The sequence below is a fragment of the Carcharhinus amblyrhynchos genome, chromosome 19 (genome assembly GCF_965287045.1).
Source record: "Carcharhinus amblyrhynchos chromosome 19, sCarAmb.v2.hapA, whole genome shotgun sequence".
Taxonomy (NCBI): domain Eukaryota; kingdom Metazoa; phylum Chordata; class Chondrichthyes; order Carcharhiniformes; family Carcharhinidae; genus Carcharhinus; species Carcharhinus amblyrhynchos.
The window spans coordinates 30,273,020-30,289,176 of record NC_137342.1 but is presented as its reverse complement, the minus strand read 5'-3'; the positions used below and the strand labels follow the sequence as shown (position 1 = coordinate 30,289,176).

Genomic DNA, 16,157 nt, shown 5'->3' with positions numbered 1-16,157 from the left:
GGCTTGTGGTTTCCGGATGCTTGCAGGTTATGTAGGGTTTGATCTTGGCAAATTTGCGGATTGTCGTTATTTGACCGCGTCTTGTCTTTCTAACACGCTTCTTTAAAAGAAAAGGATCTGGATAACGTGTCGAGGCTTGTGCTGTGAGAGGCGATGGTCGGAGAGGGCTGGAATTACGTGCCTAGTGATGTGTCGGCCTCTCTCGGCTGTCTGTGTCACAGCAGCGGCTAAAGTAGGGACTTTCATCCACAGATACTCGCTGAAGTGCGGTCAGAGTGAACCAGGAGGCGGATTGGCGGAGGGAAAATCCCGCTGCTACCCCAGGTGATTCTCTAAATTCCTCACCATTTAACTGGGCGGATTCATATTTGGTGGCAATGTCAATTTTCATCCCATATGCTGTTTTTTTAATCGTGATTCAGAAATGATCTCATTCCTCCCCCAATGTTGCAGCAGCGGCCTCAGAAAATCCCCGCATAGATCCTGGTCAACAACATTAACAGAGAAACTTAACTCGATTTAAAAAGTATTGCAACATAAGTATTGTATTACTTGTTATGCTGATGTTCTTTGATGGACTCTCCCCTATCTTTTAGACGCTTTTTCAGTATTGTTTTAAACTTGCAACCCATTTAAATATTTTTATCCTGGCCAACTGAATCCACGCTAGATTTTGGTGCTAATTCCTGTGACAGTTTTGACACCGTGCGCAACCTTTTGGGAGGAGTTTCAACAAAGGAAATTGCGGTCATTCAGGTTTGAGTTGCACCCAGACTGAAAGTACTACTGTTTGAGAAAGTTTGTTTTAAACCGGACTTTCAACAAAAAACTGGTCGAATAATTTCCTTTCCACTTTTTTTAAGTGGAGGGGCTGCCTCCAGTCGCTATTGTATAAGTTAACTAAAAATAGAGGTGTAAAGACAGAAAGGGCGGGGATAGTTCAGTAAACCCCGAGACCTGGGGGACGGAGGACTAACCACATTACCTAACACTCTCTGAGAGGGGAGCTTTCAGTCGTTCTAAGTGTGAAATGATATTTTAATGTTCACCTTTTATTTGCATTCGGTACTAACCCTTTTTACATCGAACGCAACCGACTAATAATACCTTTGAGAATAAGGTAAAGGACTGGGACGTTTCCCCCTTATTCTTCTTTGTCTCTTCCCCTCCGGTTTTCGATAGCGTTTTCGCAATTTCCGATCCAATGTCAAACTTTGCTCAAGTGTGACCCTTTGCATGTGGAAATTCAACAAGTGGTCGGAGGGGCGGGTGGGGGGGGGCAACTTTATTCGACTTGTTTCGCGCGAGTGTGTGCAGTTTTTATTATGTCAAAGCGGGGCTGCAGAATCTCGCAGCTCAGTTTCATAACTGTTGTCTTAAAGCTGCTGGCAAGAGTGGAAGTGAACCATAGCGAGGAATTTGGGGGTGGTTTATAGTTGGCGCTGTGGCTTATTTGAATGGAGATTGTGGGGATGCAGAGAGTATCTCCCTTTGTGCCTCTGACAAGAGCATTTCTCAGCATTTCCAGCGGTGAGTGGCTGCTTTGCAGGGATCACGTGTTGGAGCTGGCCTGAGGCTGACATCAGAGTCCCGAGTTGTTCCTCTTGTCACACCATCGCCGGGCGGGAGCAACAAGGGGGCAAAGCCACAGTAAGTGGATAAAGTGGGAGACCGAGACGGTGCCACCCCCTCCACTGGATCAGTTCCAACTCCCAACACACCGTGTTTCATTCAGCCAGGTCCACAATGTTTTCCCTTTCTTTTCTGCGCTCTGCCTTCGCTTCTCTGCTGCTTTTGGAGCTAACCGTTCTGTTTTGTCTAGATGCAACGACGTAAGATGAGAAACTATTCCTCGCCTTTGCGGTGAACTTTGTGTTTTTATTATTGTTCGGCGGCTTTAATCTTGGACCGTGACAATTAACCAGGGTGTTTTTCAATACAGAGCGTAACATCACATGAATATTTATTTATTGTACCAATTGGAAAGTTTGTGTGTTTTACACCTTCACCTTGTTAATGTTATCAATGTTATGTAAAGCATGAAGAGAGCAGCAGAATGCCGGTTTAGATATGTCCATGAAAATCAGTTTAATCGTGGTGCTGAGGCTAATCTCAGTATTACATCCATGCCACAGGCAGATGAAATAGCGTTTTTACTGTAAGGAAAACACAATCTTACTAAAATTGGCCAGCTCGGATCAGACCACTGTGAATTGTTCATCTTCTAAGCAGTTGTAAGCCGGAGTTGCCGAGCAGCCTTACCGCAGTGCCATTTCCACTGCTGGTTTTGATGGTTGATTTGTGTTGCTGGAATGCGATGCGCAATCGCTGGACCGAGTTTTTACCACCGATTTGCCTCAATTGCATTGAGATGCTGGGGCCCCTGCGCAAAGGCCACTGAGTTGTTTTGTAATATTAGGAGAACGTCGGTAGGACTGATCGTTTTAATTTCTGTTGGGGGTGGGGGGGGGCAGAGAAGTGAATTTATACGGAGCACCCCCCCACCGGTCACCTGGTTATTTGTGAAATGTAGTCTTCGCTCTGGCTCTGTGGCTATGTTTATGATGCTGCAGGTTGCGAGCTTTAAGCTGTTGTTAAATGGCTTCCTGCGGGGGGGGGGGGATTTCTCATAATTTGGCATTAGTGCACCAATTAAATTCAGGTCTGACTCGTAACTCTGGAGTTCTGCTGCTAATTGACATCAGTCCACATCTGCAACTATACATGGACCTGAAGGTGGCAATTAATGTTAAATCATTATTTGGTTCAAATAATTAGAGAAATGTGATGCTGGGATTTTGCCCTTTATGGATCTATGAATAAACGTTTATAGGAGTTTGAGGAGACTTGAACTGCCTTCTGAGTAATTATGATGTGTCCACTTTTTAGATTGCACTACAGAGCTGAAGGAAACATGGATGTGAAGTTTGAAGAACAGGTTTCCAGCAGTCATTATCCAAAGGAAGCTGTGAAGAAACGACCAGGAAATGTGAGCCGGGACCTAAGAGGGAGTTCATCGTCCCGATCCTCCAGGAAAAGCTTCAGATTGGATTACCGTCTAGAAGAAGATGTGACAAAATCCAAAAGAGGAAAAGATGGCAGATTTGTCAATCCATGGCCGACCTGGAGTGACCTTGCTTTCACCAATGTGCTGAAGTTTGCTGTGATGGAGAAGGACCACACAAACATCCCACGTTCAAAAGCGGTGAGTCGTTTGACCAAATATAGATCATAGGTATTTAAACTGTTCATTATTCGTGTATGATTTATTAATAATTTGAACTGTATCCTCAGTGAATGATCTTATGGCAAAGGTAGGTGCGGCATTATGAAGCAGCATTTTGATTATTTTCATAATACATGATAATGCCTGCTGCTGAAATATTTTTATTTTGAGGAATTACTTCCAATCCTCTTGCATGAAAATGATGGTGATCTGGTGGCACTCATTGATGGAGTTCTATCACTTAATGCCACAGAGTAGAAAGTGGGACTGATTGGATCCATTTGCTTTGCATAGTTCCTAGTCTGGGCACTAGACAGAGGAGAAAGCGCAGTTCAAAGATTAGGTGATGCCAAGCTGAGTTTTATTTTAAAACAGATCATTGGAAGAAAGAAAGATCAAGATGTATGGGAGGATTGGCTGTAAAAGAATGAGTTATATTCAGCAACTGAGTTGTGATTTCAATGGCGTAAGGATATAGGAACAAGAAAGCAGGTGTATGTTAATATATTGGAGCTCAGGAGGAAAAAAGAAAGTCAAAGAGGTACAAATAACAAAGAAAAAAGGCAAGAATGATGGTCATGGGAGACAGGCTAGAGACTGGAGTGGGAGAGGAGGATTACCAAATACTTCAGCTATAAAAACTAATCAGATCTGTTACTTTGTGCAGTTTTCTTGCTCAAAGTGAATAACAATGAGTCTGCAAATGTTCTTTTAAAAATGTTTACTTGTAACATTTTCCAGTTCAAACCTACAATGTGTAAATTCATACCTTTTGGATTGGTGATTTACTTAAAATTAAACTACCCTTTAAGATAATGCTACATACAGTGAGTTATGTTGATTTGCAAGTCAGTGTTAAGTTGCAGTTTAATTTTGGTTACATTGGTTTAAATAGGGAATAAGATGAGCATAGTTATGTGTCTTTATGTTCATACATTGACACGTGAAGCATTACATACCACCTATACCAACAAAATGTGAGTCTTTAATTTGGGTCTTTTGGAACCTTTTGAGCCAAAAGGTTCACAAGTGAAGTGATATTTCTCACTGGGTGTGACTAACTGGAAGATGTTATTTGTTAAAAGTGCATGCCTTTTAATTTTTTTTCCAAAAGAAACTTGAGTGAAGGGCCTAGGGTCATAATATAGGATACCACATAGGAGAATTGTTGAAGACGTACTAAAACTGGGGATGAGGTGCTGGTTAGATTTTAAGCAATTGTACATTATCAGGAAGATATAAGGTTAATAATAGTAAGGGATTCCAGAGGATGAGAGAGTAGAAAACAGATTGATTATTTTGTATTTTGACACAACAAGGAGTGGGGTGGAAGACAAATGTGTACAGCAATTGGGATGTGAGAATTTCATTTGATGTCAGAGAAAACAGAAGATAAGAATGCCACACACACACACACACACACACACACACACACACACACACACACACACACACACACACACACACACACACACACACTGCTTTACTGACATAAACACTATCATAAAAATAATGCCAGCCTTAATAATAATTAAACCCCTGTTAGCTGATGGACACTTCCAAGGCCAGTACCAACTATACCCAATTGAAAAATTTATCTTCCTGTGTATTATGTAGTATTTTCCAGTGTAAACCAGTTGTAAACACTAAAATAGGTTAAAACAGCAACCCCATGCATTCATTTGTTAATGCTTTATATCTACTTGGCTATGTCTTCAGCTGTCTGGGTTCTAAACTCTAGAATTCTCTCCCCAAACTTAATCTCTTCACCTTGTTTTTCCTTTGACGCTGCTTAAAATCTACCCCTTTACCTAAACATTTGTTCACCAGCCTTAACGTCTCCCCCGTTGGCTTGATGTCATTTATTTCCAAACTCTCTTTTAACTCCTTGACATTTTATATTATGTAAAAGGTGCTGGCCATGCACCCAGGTTTCATTCCTGGCTTGGGTCATTGTCTGTGAGGAGTCTGCACTTTCTCACCATGTCTGCGTGGGTTTCCTCCAGGTGCTCCGGTTTCCTTCCACAATCCAAAAGACATGCTGGTTAGGTGGATTAGGCATGCTAAATTCTCCCCTGGTGTATTCAAACAGGCGCTAGAGTGTGGCAACTGTGGGATTTTCGCAGTAACTTCATTGTTGTGTTAATGTAAGCCTATTTGTGACACTAATAAACTTTATTGACGCAAGTTGCTGTTGCTAGCATTTCCATTTTTGCTGAATGTCAGTAGAATGAATAAATATCAAAGAAAATTAAACTTAGCCAAAGGTGAAAAAGAATTACTTTATATTTTTTGGAGAAGTAAATAGATGTTTTACAATTGTTTATTTAGAGCATATTGTTACACAAAGCAATTATAGTATAAGATATGCATCGAAGGCCATTCATCATGTCATTATTTGGTAAGCCGTGCTGACTTCCATAATAGAACTAGCCAGTCCCCTAGCTAAAGTAATCCACTACAGCTGTTAAAATGGCATCTGCTTGACAATGAATGGACTTGGATGATATTTTACAATCTTCAGATATGAGGACAAATCTAGTCAAGGCAATTACCATCCTATTTGCAGCCTCACAATCATCACAAGAGTAGAATAAGACATCAACAGTGTAAGCAAGCAAAATGTACTCGTTAACAAGTTTCTCTGATGGTCAGTTTAAGTCCTTCCAGAAACCTGGCTCTGAAACTCTTCATAACTAACCTGATTCAAGCACAGATGCAAATATAGAATGCCAGAAATGAGGTAAGGCATGAGGAGCCCTAGAAAAAATGAAGTGAATGGGGGTAATGTAGCAAACACTGCAGTAGTTGGAGTTACTCCTGACACAAAAGATGATTTTATTTCTGGGTATCCAGCCACCTCAGTCACTGCATCTCATTACAGAAGTTCCTCTGCGAGGTGCCCTTCGCCCAACCTTCTTTGGCAACTTCATCAATGACGTTTTTTTCCATCTTGATGTCAGAAATGGGAGGCAAATTACCGATGATAGAAAAGTGTTCAGTTTATTTACAGGTCCTCTGATAATGAAGCAATCTATGCCAGTCCATAGCAAAACCTGAACAATATCTAGGCTTGGGCTTATAGCATTCATACCATATGGTTGCCAGATAATAAGATCTCCATCAAAAAAATACTAATCCAGCTCCCCTGACCTTCAGCATCGCTGAGTCCCCTATTATCGACAACTTGGGGATTATCATTGACCTGAAATTTTAACATTACTGGCCATATCAATAATGTGGCTACAAGAACGGGACGGAGGCTGGATTTTTTGCATTGAGTGGCTCATTTCCAAACACTTTGTCTCCTGCCAACACAAGATGGCCACCAATACCCATCTGCATATTCACTCTTATCTGCACATGTGCTAAAACTAATTATGTAATTGGTCAGAGAGACAGTGCTGGTAAAGCCTGTCCTTAATAAAAAAAAACTTCTGTAGAGGGATGTATTAAAATAATCTGATTAAAATAATCAGATAAACTCTGTTTATCCTGTCTGATTACATAAGCAGAGAGTTTTTAAAAAAAATGTGAATAATGCAGGCTCTGTATAGAACAGCCGTGATGAGCCTCTTGCATTGAACCGAGTTGGATATCAAGAAGAAAGCAGTACATCCGCCTAGTTTGTTTCTCAACTGTGTCAAGTTTTGATTTGGAAACTTATTTCTGTTAAACTTCCTGCATTTTTTAAAAAATTTTGAAATGATAGTATAAATTCTTGGTTTTGGTACTGATCTCTGCTCAGAGGTTAAGGAGTAAATGTTATAACTGCACATGCACTGCATTGGCAGCAAGCGCAGCTATTCCCAAAATGCTCTGTGAAGTTCAAGTCAGAATGGTGATACAAATATGTACCACTCGCTTGAATATGTGCAGCTACAACATCACTGAAGAAGTTCAACACCGCAGGAATGCTGATCGAGGCCAATACTCCACCCTGCCATTAAACTTCATATACAACCTCTCCACTACTGGCACACTCTGGCTGTAGTAAATGCAATATGCAGGATGCACTGCAACAAGTTTAATTAAACAGCACTTCTAGCCCCATAATCTGTTCCACCAAGAAGGACTAAGACACCAAGATCACTATGTCCTTCAAACCAGTCTGATCTGGACATAAACCATCATTCCTTTAATGTAGCCTTGGCAGTATTCTGGAATTCACTTGTCTCCTGAAGCTGTTAAATCCTTAATTTTTCTCCAAGTGCTAGTTATTTTCTCCTAATTCATTATTCATGTGTGGTCTTTCACCTGTAAGTTTTGGCAGGTTATTTAAAAGGGAAATAGAAAAATTGTATTTCTAATGTATCAGAAGTATTCTTAAAGTCTACCTGAGCGGTGACCACCCTAACAGTCCAGTTTGTGATTTTTGATGCCTGAATTAAAGGGTCTAGTTGTCGTCTGTGAAGACCATCTAAAGTCACCTTCAGAGCTGGTTATTATGGATGGCTTTTGTTGCACTGTATATCTGTTCTTTTTAAAAAAAGATTTAGTTGACTGAGTTAAATCTATATAAAGAGACTATAGAGCAGAGTTACTTATTCAATATTTTTTCTCTCTGCCTGTAGGAGCTTGACGAAGGTTTGCCCATAATAGAACCGTACTTTGTCAAAAATCCAGAGCTGGTTGGGAATATGGGGAATGGAATTCGAGTGACCTGGTTGGGACATGCATCACTGTTGGTGGAAATGGAAGGACTAACATTTCTGACCGATCCCATCTTTAGCCAGAGAGCTTCACCTGTGCAATTCTTTGGACCAAAACGTTTCCGAAACCCACCTTGCACAGTGGCACAGTTACCTAAAATAGATGCAGTAGTTATCAGTCACACCCACTATGATCATTTGGATTACAATACAGTGCTAAGTCTTAATGAGCGATTTGGGAGTGACTTGAGGTGGTTTGTACCACTGGGCCTCTTAGACTGGATGCAGAAGTGTGGCTGTGAAAACATAATCGAGCTGGACTGGTGGGAAGAAAACTGTGTCCCTGGACATGATGAGGTCACATTTGTGTTTACACCTGTGCAACACTGGAGCAAACGGACTGTCACAGATGACAACAAGGTGCTGTGGGGAAGTTGGTGTGTTCTGGGACCCTGGAACAGATTTTTCTTTGCTGGAGATACGGGTTACTGTGTGGCCTTTGAACAAATAGGGAAGCGATATGGACCATTTGATCTTGCTGCTATTCCTATTGGCGCCTACGAGCCAAGGTATGTCGAACTTGCATCATTTCCCTTTTCAGTTATTGAAAAAAATGATGTGTATTTAATGGTCACTTGCATTGAATGGATTGGCTTGCTGGAGAATATTTCTTTGTTTTTTTTGTCAGAATTAATTACTTCCAGTTTAGTTAGTTTGATCCAATCCAATAATTAAATTGATGATTTTACTCCACCAGTATTAATAATTTGCCACTTAAATCTATGCTGGTGTCAAAGAATATTGAACAAACATGATTCATTACTGAATTTGCCATTTTTCAAAGGAAGAATCTCTTTTTTTCTTTCCATGGCAAGGTGACAGTGCAAAGCCAATGACTTCTGCATGGACATTTACCAAAAAGAAAACATTTCTAACATTATGGGTTGAGTAGTCCTGAGCTGCTTTTGATTTTTATTTTACTGGAGGACTAGCGTGAGACATTCCTCATTGGCATGGTCACACTCTAATAGACCAAGTATACAGAAAATTCTACCATTCCTTGAGACACACATTTTATTTTGTGTGGATGATGATGGGTGTTGCCACCCCTTACAATAAGATATTTTTAGTAAACTATGATTTTAGTTGGTAAGTGAAATGCCTAGTGTGAAATTGACACATACAACTGAGAAAGTCCCTTAGTTTTATTCCCATTCTGAGCTGAATTTGCTGATTTTGGGTAGCAGAAAATAGCTAAAATTGTCCTAAGTGTCCCTTGGATTTGGGTGAGGTGGAGAATCAACTTTTGATTGCTATGAACAGACCTCTGCATACGTGGACACTAGGTAAAGACAGGAGTTAGCACTGCTGCGATATTCCATCTCCTGCTGATATTTGGAGAGTTGGAATCAATGGGTGCTATTCTGGTTGGCAGTTGGTGACTAGTGGAGTGCCGCAGGGATTGGTGCTGGGGCCTCAACTGTTACTATTTATATAGATGATCTGGAGGAGGGGGCTGAGTGTAGGGTAACGAAATTTGCTGATGACACAAAGATGAATGGAAAAGCAAATTGCGTGGAGGGAGCGGAAAGTCTGCAGAGAGATCTGGATAGGCTGAGTGAGTGGGCGTGGACCTGACAGATGGAGGTTATCCACTTTGGTAGAAATAATAGTAGGAGGGATTATTATTTAAAAGGTGAAAAGCTGCAGCATGCTATGGCGCAGAGGGACCTGGGGGTCCTTGTGCATGAATTGCAAAAACCCAGTCCGCAGGTGCAGCAGGTGATCAAGAAGGCAAATGGAATGTTGGCCTTTATAGCGAGGGGGATAGAGTATAAAAGTAGGGAAGTCTTGCTGCAACTGTGCAGGGTACTGGTGAGGCCGCAGCTGGAGTACTGTGTGCAGTTTTGGTCGCCGCATTTGCGGAAGGATATATTGGCCTTGGAGGGAGTGCAGAGAAGGTTCACCAGGCTGATATCGGAGATGAGGGGGTTAGCTTATGAGAAGAGATTGAATAGACTGGGTCTGTACTCGTTGGAGTTTAGAAGGCTGAGGGGGGGATCTTATAGAGACATATAAGATAATGAAGGGGATAGATAGGATGGGGTAGAGAGATTCTTCCCACTTAGAAAGGATAGCAGAACTAGAGGGCACAGCCTCAAAATAAGGGGGGGGGGGCGGCAGTTTAGAACGGAGTTGAGGAGGAACTTATTCACTCAAAGGGTGACTGAGTCTCTGGAATTCTCTGCCCATTGAAGTGGTGGAGGCTACCTTGCTGAATATATTTGAGTCACGGGTAAATAGGTTTCTGATAGACAAGGGAATTAAGGGTTATGGGGAAAAAGCGGGAAAGTGGAACTGATCCACTTCAGATTAGCCATGATCTTGTTGAATGGCGGGGCAGGCTCGAAGGGCTAGATGGCCTACTCCTATTTCTTATGTTCTTATTTGGGGCTAGGTTTCCAACCCCCAGAGCTAAAAATAGCTCTGCCACATGTCACTGGCTACCTCTGTGGCAAACTACATCCATTGGCTGTGCCCCCACACCCTACCTACCTGTTTGGGAAGACTGCCTGCTTCAATAGCAGCCTGTCTGCATGCGGCCCCAGAATGCCACAGCACCCTGTGGTGCTGCTGAGTTGCCGGCCCCAATTGGTTGGTAGCTCCTTGGGTGGGCGCCAATCCTCTGAAGTGACAATGCTAACAGCAAGTAAGAACTGGCAAATGGCCACGAGATGCTGAGTGTCCGACAAATGGCCGAGGCTGGGTTACTCCCACCACACCAATAAAATTCCAGCCAAGGTATCAGCAATGAAATCGTGAATGCATATCAGCACTTTCAGCAAAAGAGAAAGGACAACGTTGTGAGGAAGAGGAGAAGCTGGAATACTAACCATGGGATTTTCATGATGTGCAGATGCCGATTGGACTGGGATGGGCGCGGTAAGAATTCTCTCAACACCAGGTTAAAGTCCAACAGGTTCATTTTCATTCGGTGCCTTTATCCGTTTGCTATCTTGCCATTACACTTAATCGTTCCATTTAAATAGCAACAACCATCATCGCACCTGTGTGAAAAGCAAATTGTTACAAAAAATTGTTAGATTTAACTTTTTTTTAACTTTGGCGGCAATATGAGGTAGAATGGGAATCAGCCCTCATGACATTCTCCTCACTGTTGCCAATCATTGATGTGTTATGGGGGAAAGGTTGATTGAAGGTAACTCACTACCCCTCTGGGGAGACGAAGCAGAAAATGTTCACCTTGAGCTAGTGTTACGTTCCACATAAAGTGACATTGGTAAAGGGCTGGCTGTTGGTTGCTTTCTTTGGGAATAGATGCTGCACAGAGACCAAATTGAGAGACAGAAGGAAAGAAACTGACACCAATAAAACTTGATTTCCTGTTAATTTATTTAATTTTGCTTTATTTTTAAGAGAGTCAATTTTAGCATCAAGGGAACTAAAGAGAGAAGCTGTACAGTATGAGAATGGAATGGATATCCGTACTGTCACTGTGACTACTCCAGCAATCATCTATTTTCCTCATAGCTCTTTGTAATACACACAATTGCATTCAGGCACAATTACATTGGTACCTAGTGTGATGAAAACAGTATTTAAACCCTGAACAAATTAAAAAACCCACAAAGCAAGTGTGATTTTGAATTAACTTCCACTAGCCTCTGCAGGAAGGGAGTTTCTTTATTACAGTGTCAGATAAGTGGCAAAAAACAGAAAACTATCTTGGTTCATCCTACATGTTCTGTAAAAGGCAGAGGCTGGGATTCTCCTCCAAATGACAGTTCTGACATCACTGGTTCACTCACCTGTTTAGGAGCCATTGAGGGTGCAGGGCAGATGTTGGACTGAATTCCTGTTGCCAAGTCAGTGTGTGTTCCTGCTGCTAATGCAACAGTACCACTATTGCTTCACCAGAAGAACTGAGAGCATTTTTTAAAGGTGCAGAAGCACCTCTGAATTTTGGAATTTGGTCTTTTGGTGGAAGGTGGAACTGGGACAGGGTAATCTTGATGTGGATATGCCAGCGTTGGACTGGGGTAAACACAGTATAAAGTCTGACAACACTGATTCACCTGACAAAGAGGGTAACCTCAAAAGCTAGTGAATTTACTATCAAATAAATCAGTTGGACTTAAACCTGGTGTTGTCAGACTTTTACAGGGTAATCTGCCAGACTCGGGGCCCCATCTGCCCACTGCATGCCAATTCCTTTAGACCTTCATCTTTATGGCGAATAGCACACTACTGTCTCGTAGTGGGTGTGTGTTTCCTATATGCCATAATGAAGGAAAAGGAGGTAATTTAGCAGGCCAAAATGGGTGCATAGTTCAATTTCTGGGTCAGCTCTTTTTTCCATAGTCCAGGCCACTTCTGTAGTCTGGCCCTCTGGCAAGTCTACTCGCACCCTTCTGGAAACCAGTACACCTCATTCCACTGGATATAGCAGTCTCCAACTTTATACTAGAGGGATTGGATAACACCAGTATATGAAGTCCCATCACCTCACCCGTTATATCACTGACCTTTTAGGGTATATCACTGTCTGATTCCATGCAAATAAAGAAGAATGTCCTTTGGTTCTGTGACAGCATACTTTGGAATCCCTCCTGCTGCTCCCCCCACCCCCATTTCTCCTTAGTGCTTGTAATCATATTCACAGCAGCTGCATGGGTTTATTTTTCTTTCTGCATGCTTTGGTATATTTTTATTTTTATATACCTTGCAGATTACTTTCATGCTAACTGAGAGGAATTTCAGTTGATAGTATGCAGTCATGGAAATATATCTGAAGTTTTGTTCAGTCCGCAGTGGAGTCTTTTGATACTAAAAAGATTATCATCAGCTGGATCTTACACTAAAGAGCAAGCTGTGAATTCTGACCAGTACTTGCAGTGTACTAACTAATCCCTTTCTTTTATTGTCTAGCATTTCTAATCGCTCTCATTTTATAGTCTAGTCATTCTGACTTGTAAACGGTCTGGTAAATTCAAATAAATGTATTAGTAGTGGCCTCACTATAATACCATGCTTTATCACAGAAATTCCAGCACAAAAGGAGGCTCATCATGTTTTTGCCATTGCCAGCTTCACCTAGGAGCTTCAAATCCCGTTTATCTTTTTATTCCTATGTGCTTTAATAATTTTCTTTCAAAATGTAAGGGACTCCATTTCATCAACAGCTGTGGCGCTCAGTTGGTGGAACTCACTTTCGAATCAGACATTTGTGGGTTCAATCCCGATCCAGATAGTTGAGCACGAATTCTAGGTTTAATAGTGCAATGTCAAGTGAGTGCTGCACTCTGAGGTGCTGTCTTTCGTTTGGGACATTAAACTGAGACTCTGGAGACGCCATCCATTGAATTCAAAGTTAGAATGACATCCTGTCTGGCTGATCCAGTGGTTCAGATAGGCCTCGCAAATACCCTAATCTTTTTTGGAAACAAAGCATTGTCTCCCCCAGTGTCTTTGTCACTGTTCTTTCCTCAACACAATCCACCAAAAAACCTGGTTATTAATTATTTGTCTTTTTATGGGCTGTTGCTGCATTTGTGTACATAAAGACAAACGTCTTCAAATAATTAATTTTGTAAAATGTTATGGAATATTTTGCTGTGATAATATACTATAGAAATGCATATTTTGTTATTTGCCATGGACGTAATTTTACATGTTTGCTTATGGTAGCAGGGGTAAGTGCAGATCTCTATTAATCGTCATAGGGTGACGAAATTTGCTGATGACACAAAGATGAGTGGAAAAGCAAATTGCGCGGAGGGTGTGGAAAGTATGCAGAGGGATCTGGATAGGTTGAGTGGGTGGGCGAGGACCTGGCAGATGGAGTATAATGTTAGCAAGTGTGAGGTTATCCACTTTGGCAGAAATAATAGTAGGAGGGATTACTATTTAAAGGGTGAAAAGCTGCAGCATGCTACGGTGCAAAGGGACCTGGGGGTCCTTGTGCACGAGTCGCAGAAACCCAATCTGCAGGTGCAGCAGGTGATCAAGAAGGTGAATGGTGTGCCGGCCTTTATAGCAAGGGGGATAGAATGCTGCAACTGTATAGAGTACTGGTGAGGCCGCAGCTGAAGTACTGTGTGCAGTTTTGGTCGCCGCACTTGCGCAAGGATATTTTGGCCTTAGAGGGAGTGCAGAGGAGGTTCACTAGGCTGATACTCGAGATGAGGGGGTTGGACTATGAAGAGAGACTAAATAGACTGGGTCTGTACTCGTTGAAGTTTAGAAGAATGAGGGGGGATCTTATAGAGACGTATAAGATAGTGAAGGGGATGGATAGGGTAGAAGTAGAGAGATTCTTCCTGCTGAGAAAGGATAGCAGGACTAGAGGGCACAGCCTCAAGATAAGGGGGGGGGGTGTAGTTTAGATTGGAGTTGAGGAGGAACTTCTTCACTCAAAGGGTGGTGAATCTCTGGAATTCTCTGCTCGTTGAAGTGGTGGAGGCTACCTCACTAAATATATTTAAGTCACGGGTAGATAGGTTTTTGACAGACAAGGGAATTAAGGGTTATGGGGAGAGAGCGGGAGAGTGGAACTGATCCACTTCAGATCAGCCATGATCTTACTGAATGGCGGGGCCGGCTCGAAGGGCTACATGACCTACTCCTGCTCCTATTTCTTATGTTCTTAATTGACTTCATGGGACCATTTGGTAGCAAATATGTGATTGGCTCAAAGAAGAGTGATTCTTTAAGAACTTGAGGAAGTATGGAGCAAGACAAGTGCATTTGGGCTTCTATTAGGGCAACAGTGAACCTGAAATCCCCATGTTGCTTATTTATTTAATAGAATTCTGGGAATATCAAATGCAAGCCAAGCAAATTAATGCTGCAAGCTTATCGTCAGCTGTCCCTTGATTTGAGGGTGACATCTACTCAGTTACATAGGAGTGCAGTGATGGCAATGCTCTGGATGCTAGGATTCTGGTGACTTGCAGAGGCCTATATTGCCAAACAATCGCTGCTGTAGTTTGTAGAAGGCTCAGCAGGCGCAGCTGAAACGATATTGGGTCTCCTGATAAACAGTGGTCTTTTAAGAGATGTGGCTGCCAAGGTATTGGGAAGCACTCAACATATTCGTGCTGTAGTGTTCTATGGACTATTCCAGAGCCTCCTTCAACAAATAGGTGAAATATTTGACAGACCTGGTGTGGGATGATTCAGTATAGCAACATCCATGGAAAGGCTGAGTTTCTTGTATGCAGAATTGAAGAGATTGAGAGTGGCTTGCAAATCTGGTGCAGAGAGGGCAATTGCACTATAGCCATCGCAAACTGGAGATCATACATCGCGTTTGACTAATTTGCCTGAATTCTTTAAAAATGTAGCAAGCAAAGTGGATAATGAATGTTGTATATATGGACTTCCAGAAGGCATTTGATAAGGTGCTATACAAAAGATACGATTACAAGTGGTTGGGGGTAATTTATTAGCTTGGATAGAGGATTAGCTAACCAACAGAAAGCAGAGAGTTGAGATAAATGGGTGGCCTTCTGTTGGCAAGATGTAATTAGTGGGGTATCACAGGGCTCAATCCTTGGGCCCTAACTATTCACTATCTATCTATCTGAATGACTCGGATAGAAGGTATTATAGCCAAATTTACAAATACTAAAATAAGTAGGATAGTAAGCTGCAATAAAGGAATAAAAAATATACAGTTGGATATGGATAGGTCAATGGGCTAGCCTTTGGCAGATGGATTTAAAGTGGATAAGCATGAGGTTATCCATTTTGGTCAGAGGAAAAGGACAACTTACTACCAAAATGGGGAGAAATTTCAGAGTGCTTCGGTGCAGAGAGTTTGGGGTGTACTTGTGCATGAATTGCAGAAAATTAATATGCAGATACAATGGGCTATAAAGAAGGCAAATGGAATTTTGGCATTTATTGCTAAAGGAATAGAATATAAAAGTAGGGAAGTGTTACTGCAACTGTACACGACATTCATGATACTTCACCTGGAGTATTGTATACAGTTTTGGTCCCCGTACTTGAGGTGGGATGTACTTGCATTGAAGATAGTTCAGAGGAGGGTCATTAGATTGATTCCAGAGATTAAGGGTTTGTCTGATGAAGAGCAATTGAACAGTCTAGGCTCTAAAGAGCTTACAGGAATGAAAGAAAATCTAATTGAAGTATATAAAATGATAAAAGTTGACAGAGTAGATGTGGAGAGATTTGTTTCTTGTGGGGCAATTTATAATAGAGGTTATGGCTTTAGGATAAGGGGCAGCAGA

At 41.7% G+C, this 16,157-nt stretch overlaps 1 protein-coding gene across 4 annotated transcripts in view; it reads left to right on the top strand.

The window, feature by feature from the left end:
- Positions 1-16,157, top strand: part of napepld (N-acyl phosphatidylethanolamine phospholipase D) — a 50,558-nt gene continuing 34,401 nt past the window's right edge. Inside the window, exons 1-3 of one of the 4 annotated variants that reach the window (XM_080207474.1) lie at positions 1-324; positions 2,890-3,205; positions 7,801-8,447. In XM_080207474.1, the coding sequence (XP_080063600.1) occupies positions 188-324; positions 2,890-3,205; positions 7,801-8,447 (1,100 nt within the window). In that variant the 5' untranslated portion in view covers positions 1-187. The other 3 variants (XM_080207475.1, XM_080207476.1, XM_080207477.1) reach the window with 3 other exon arrangements.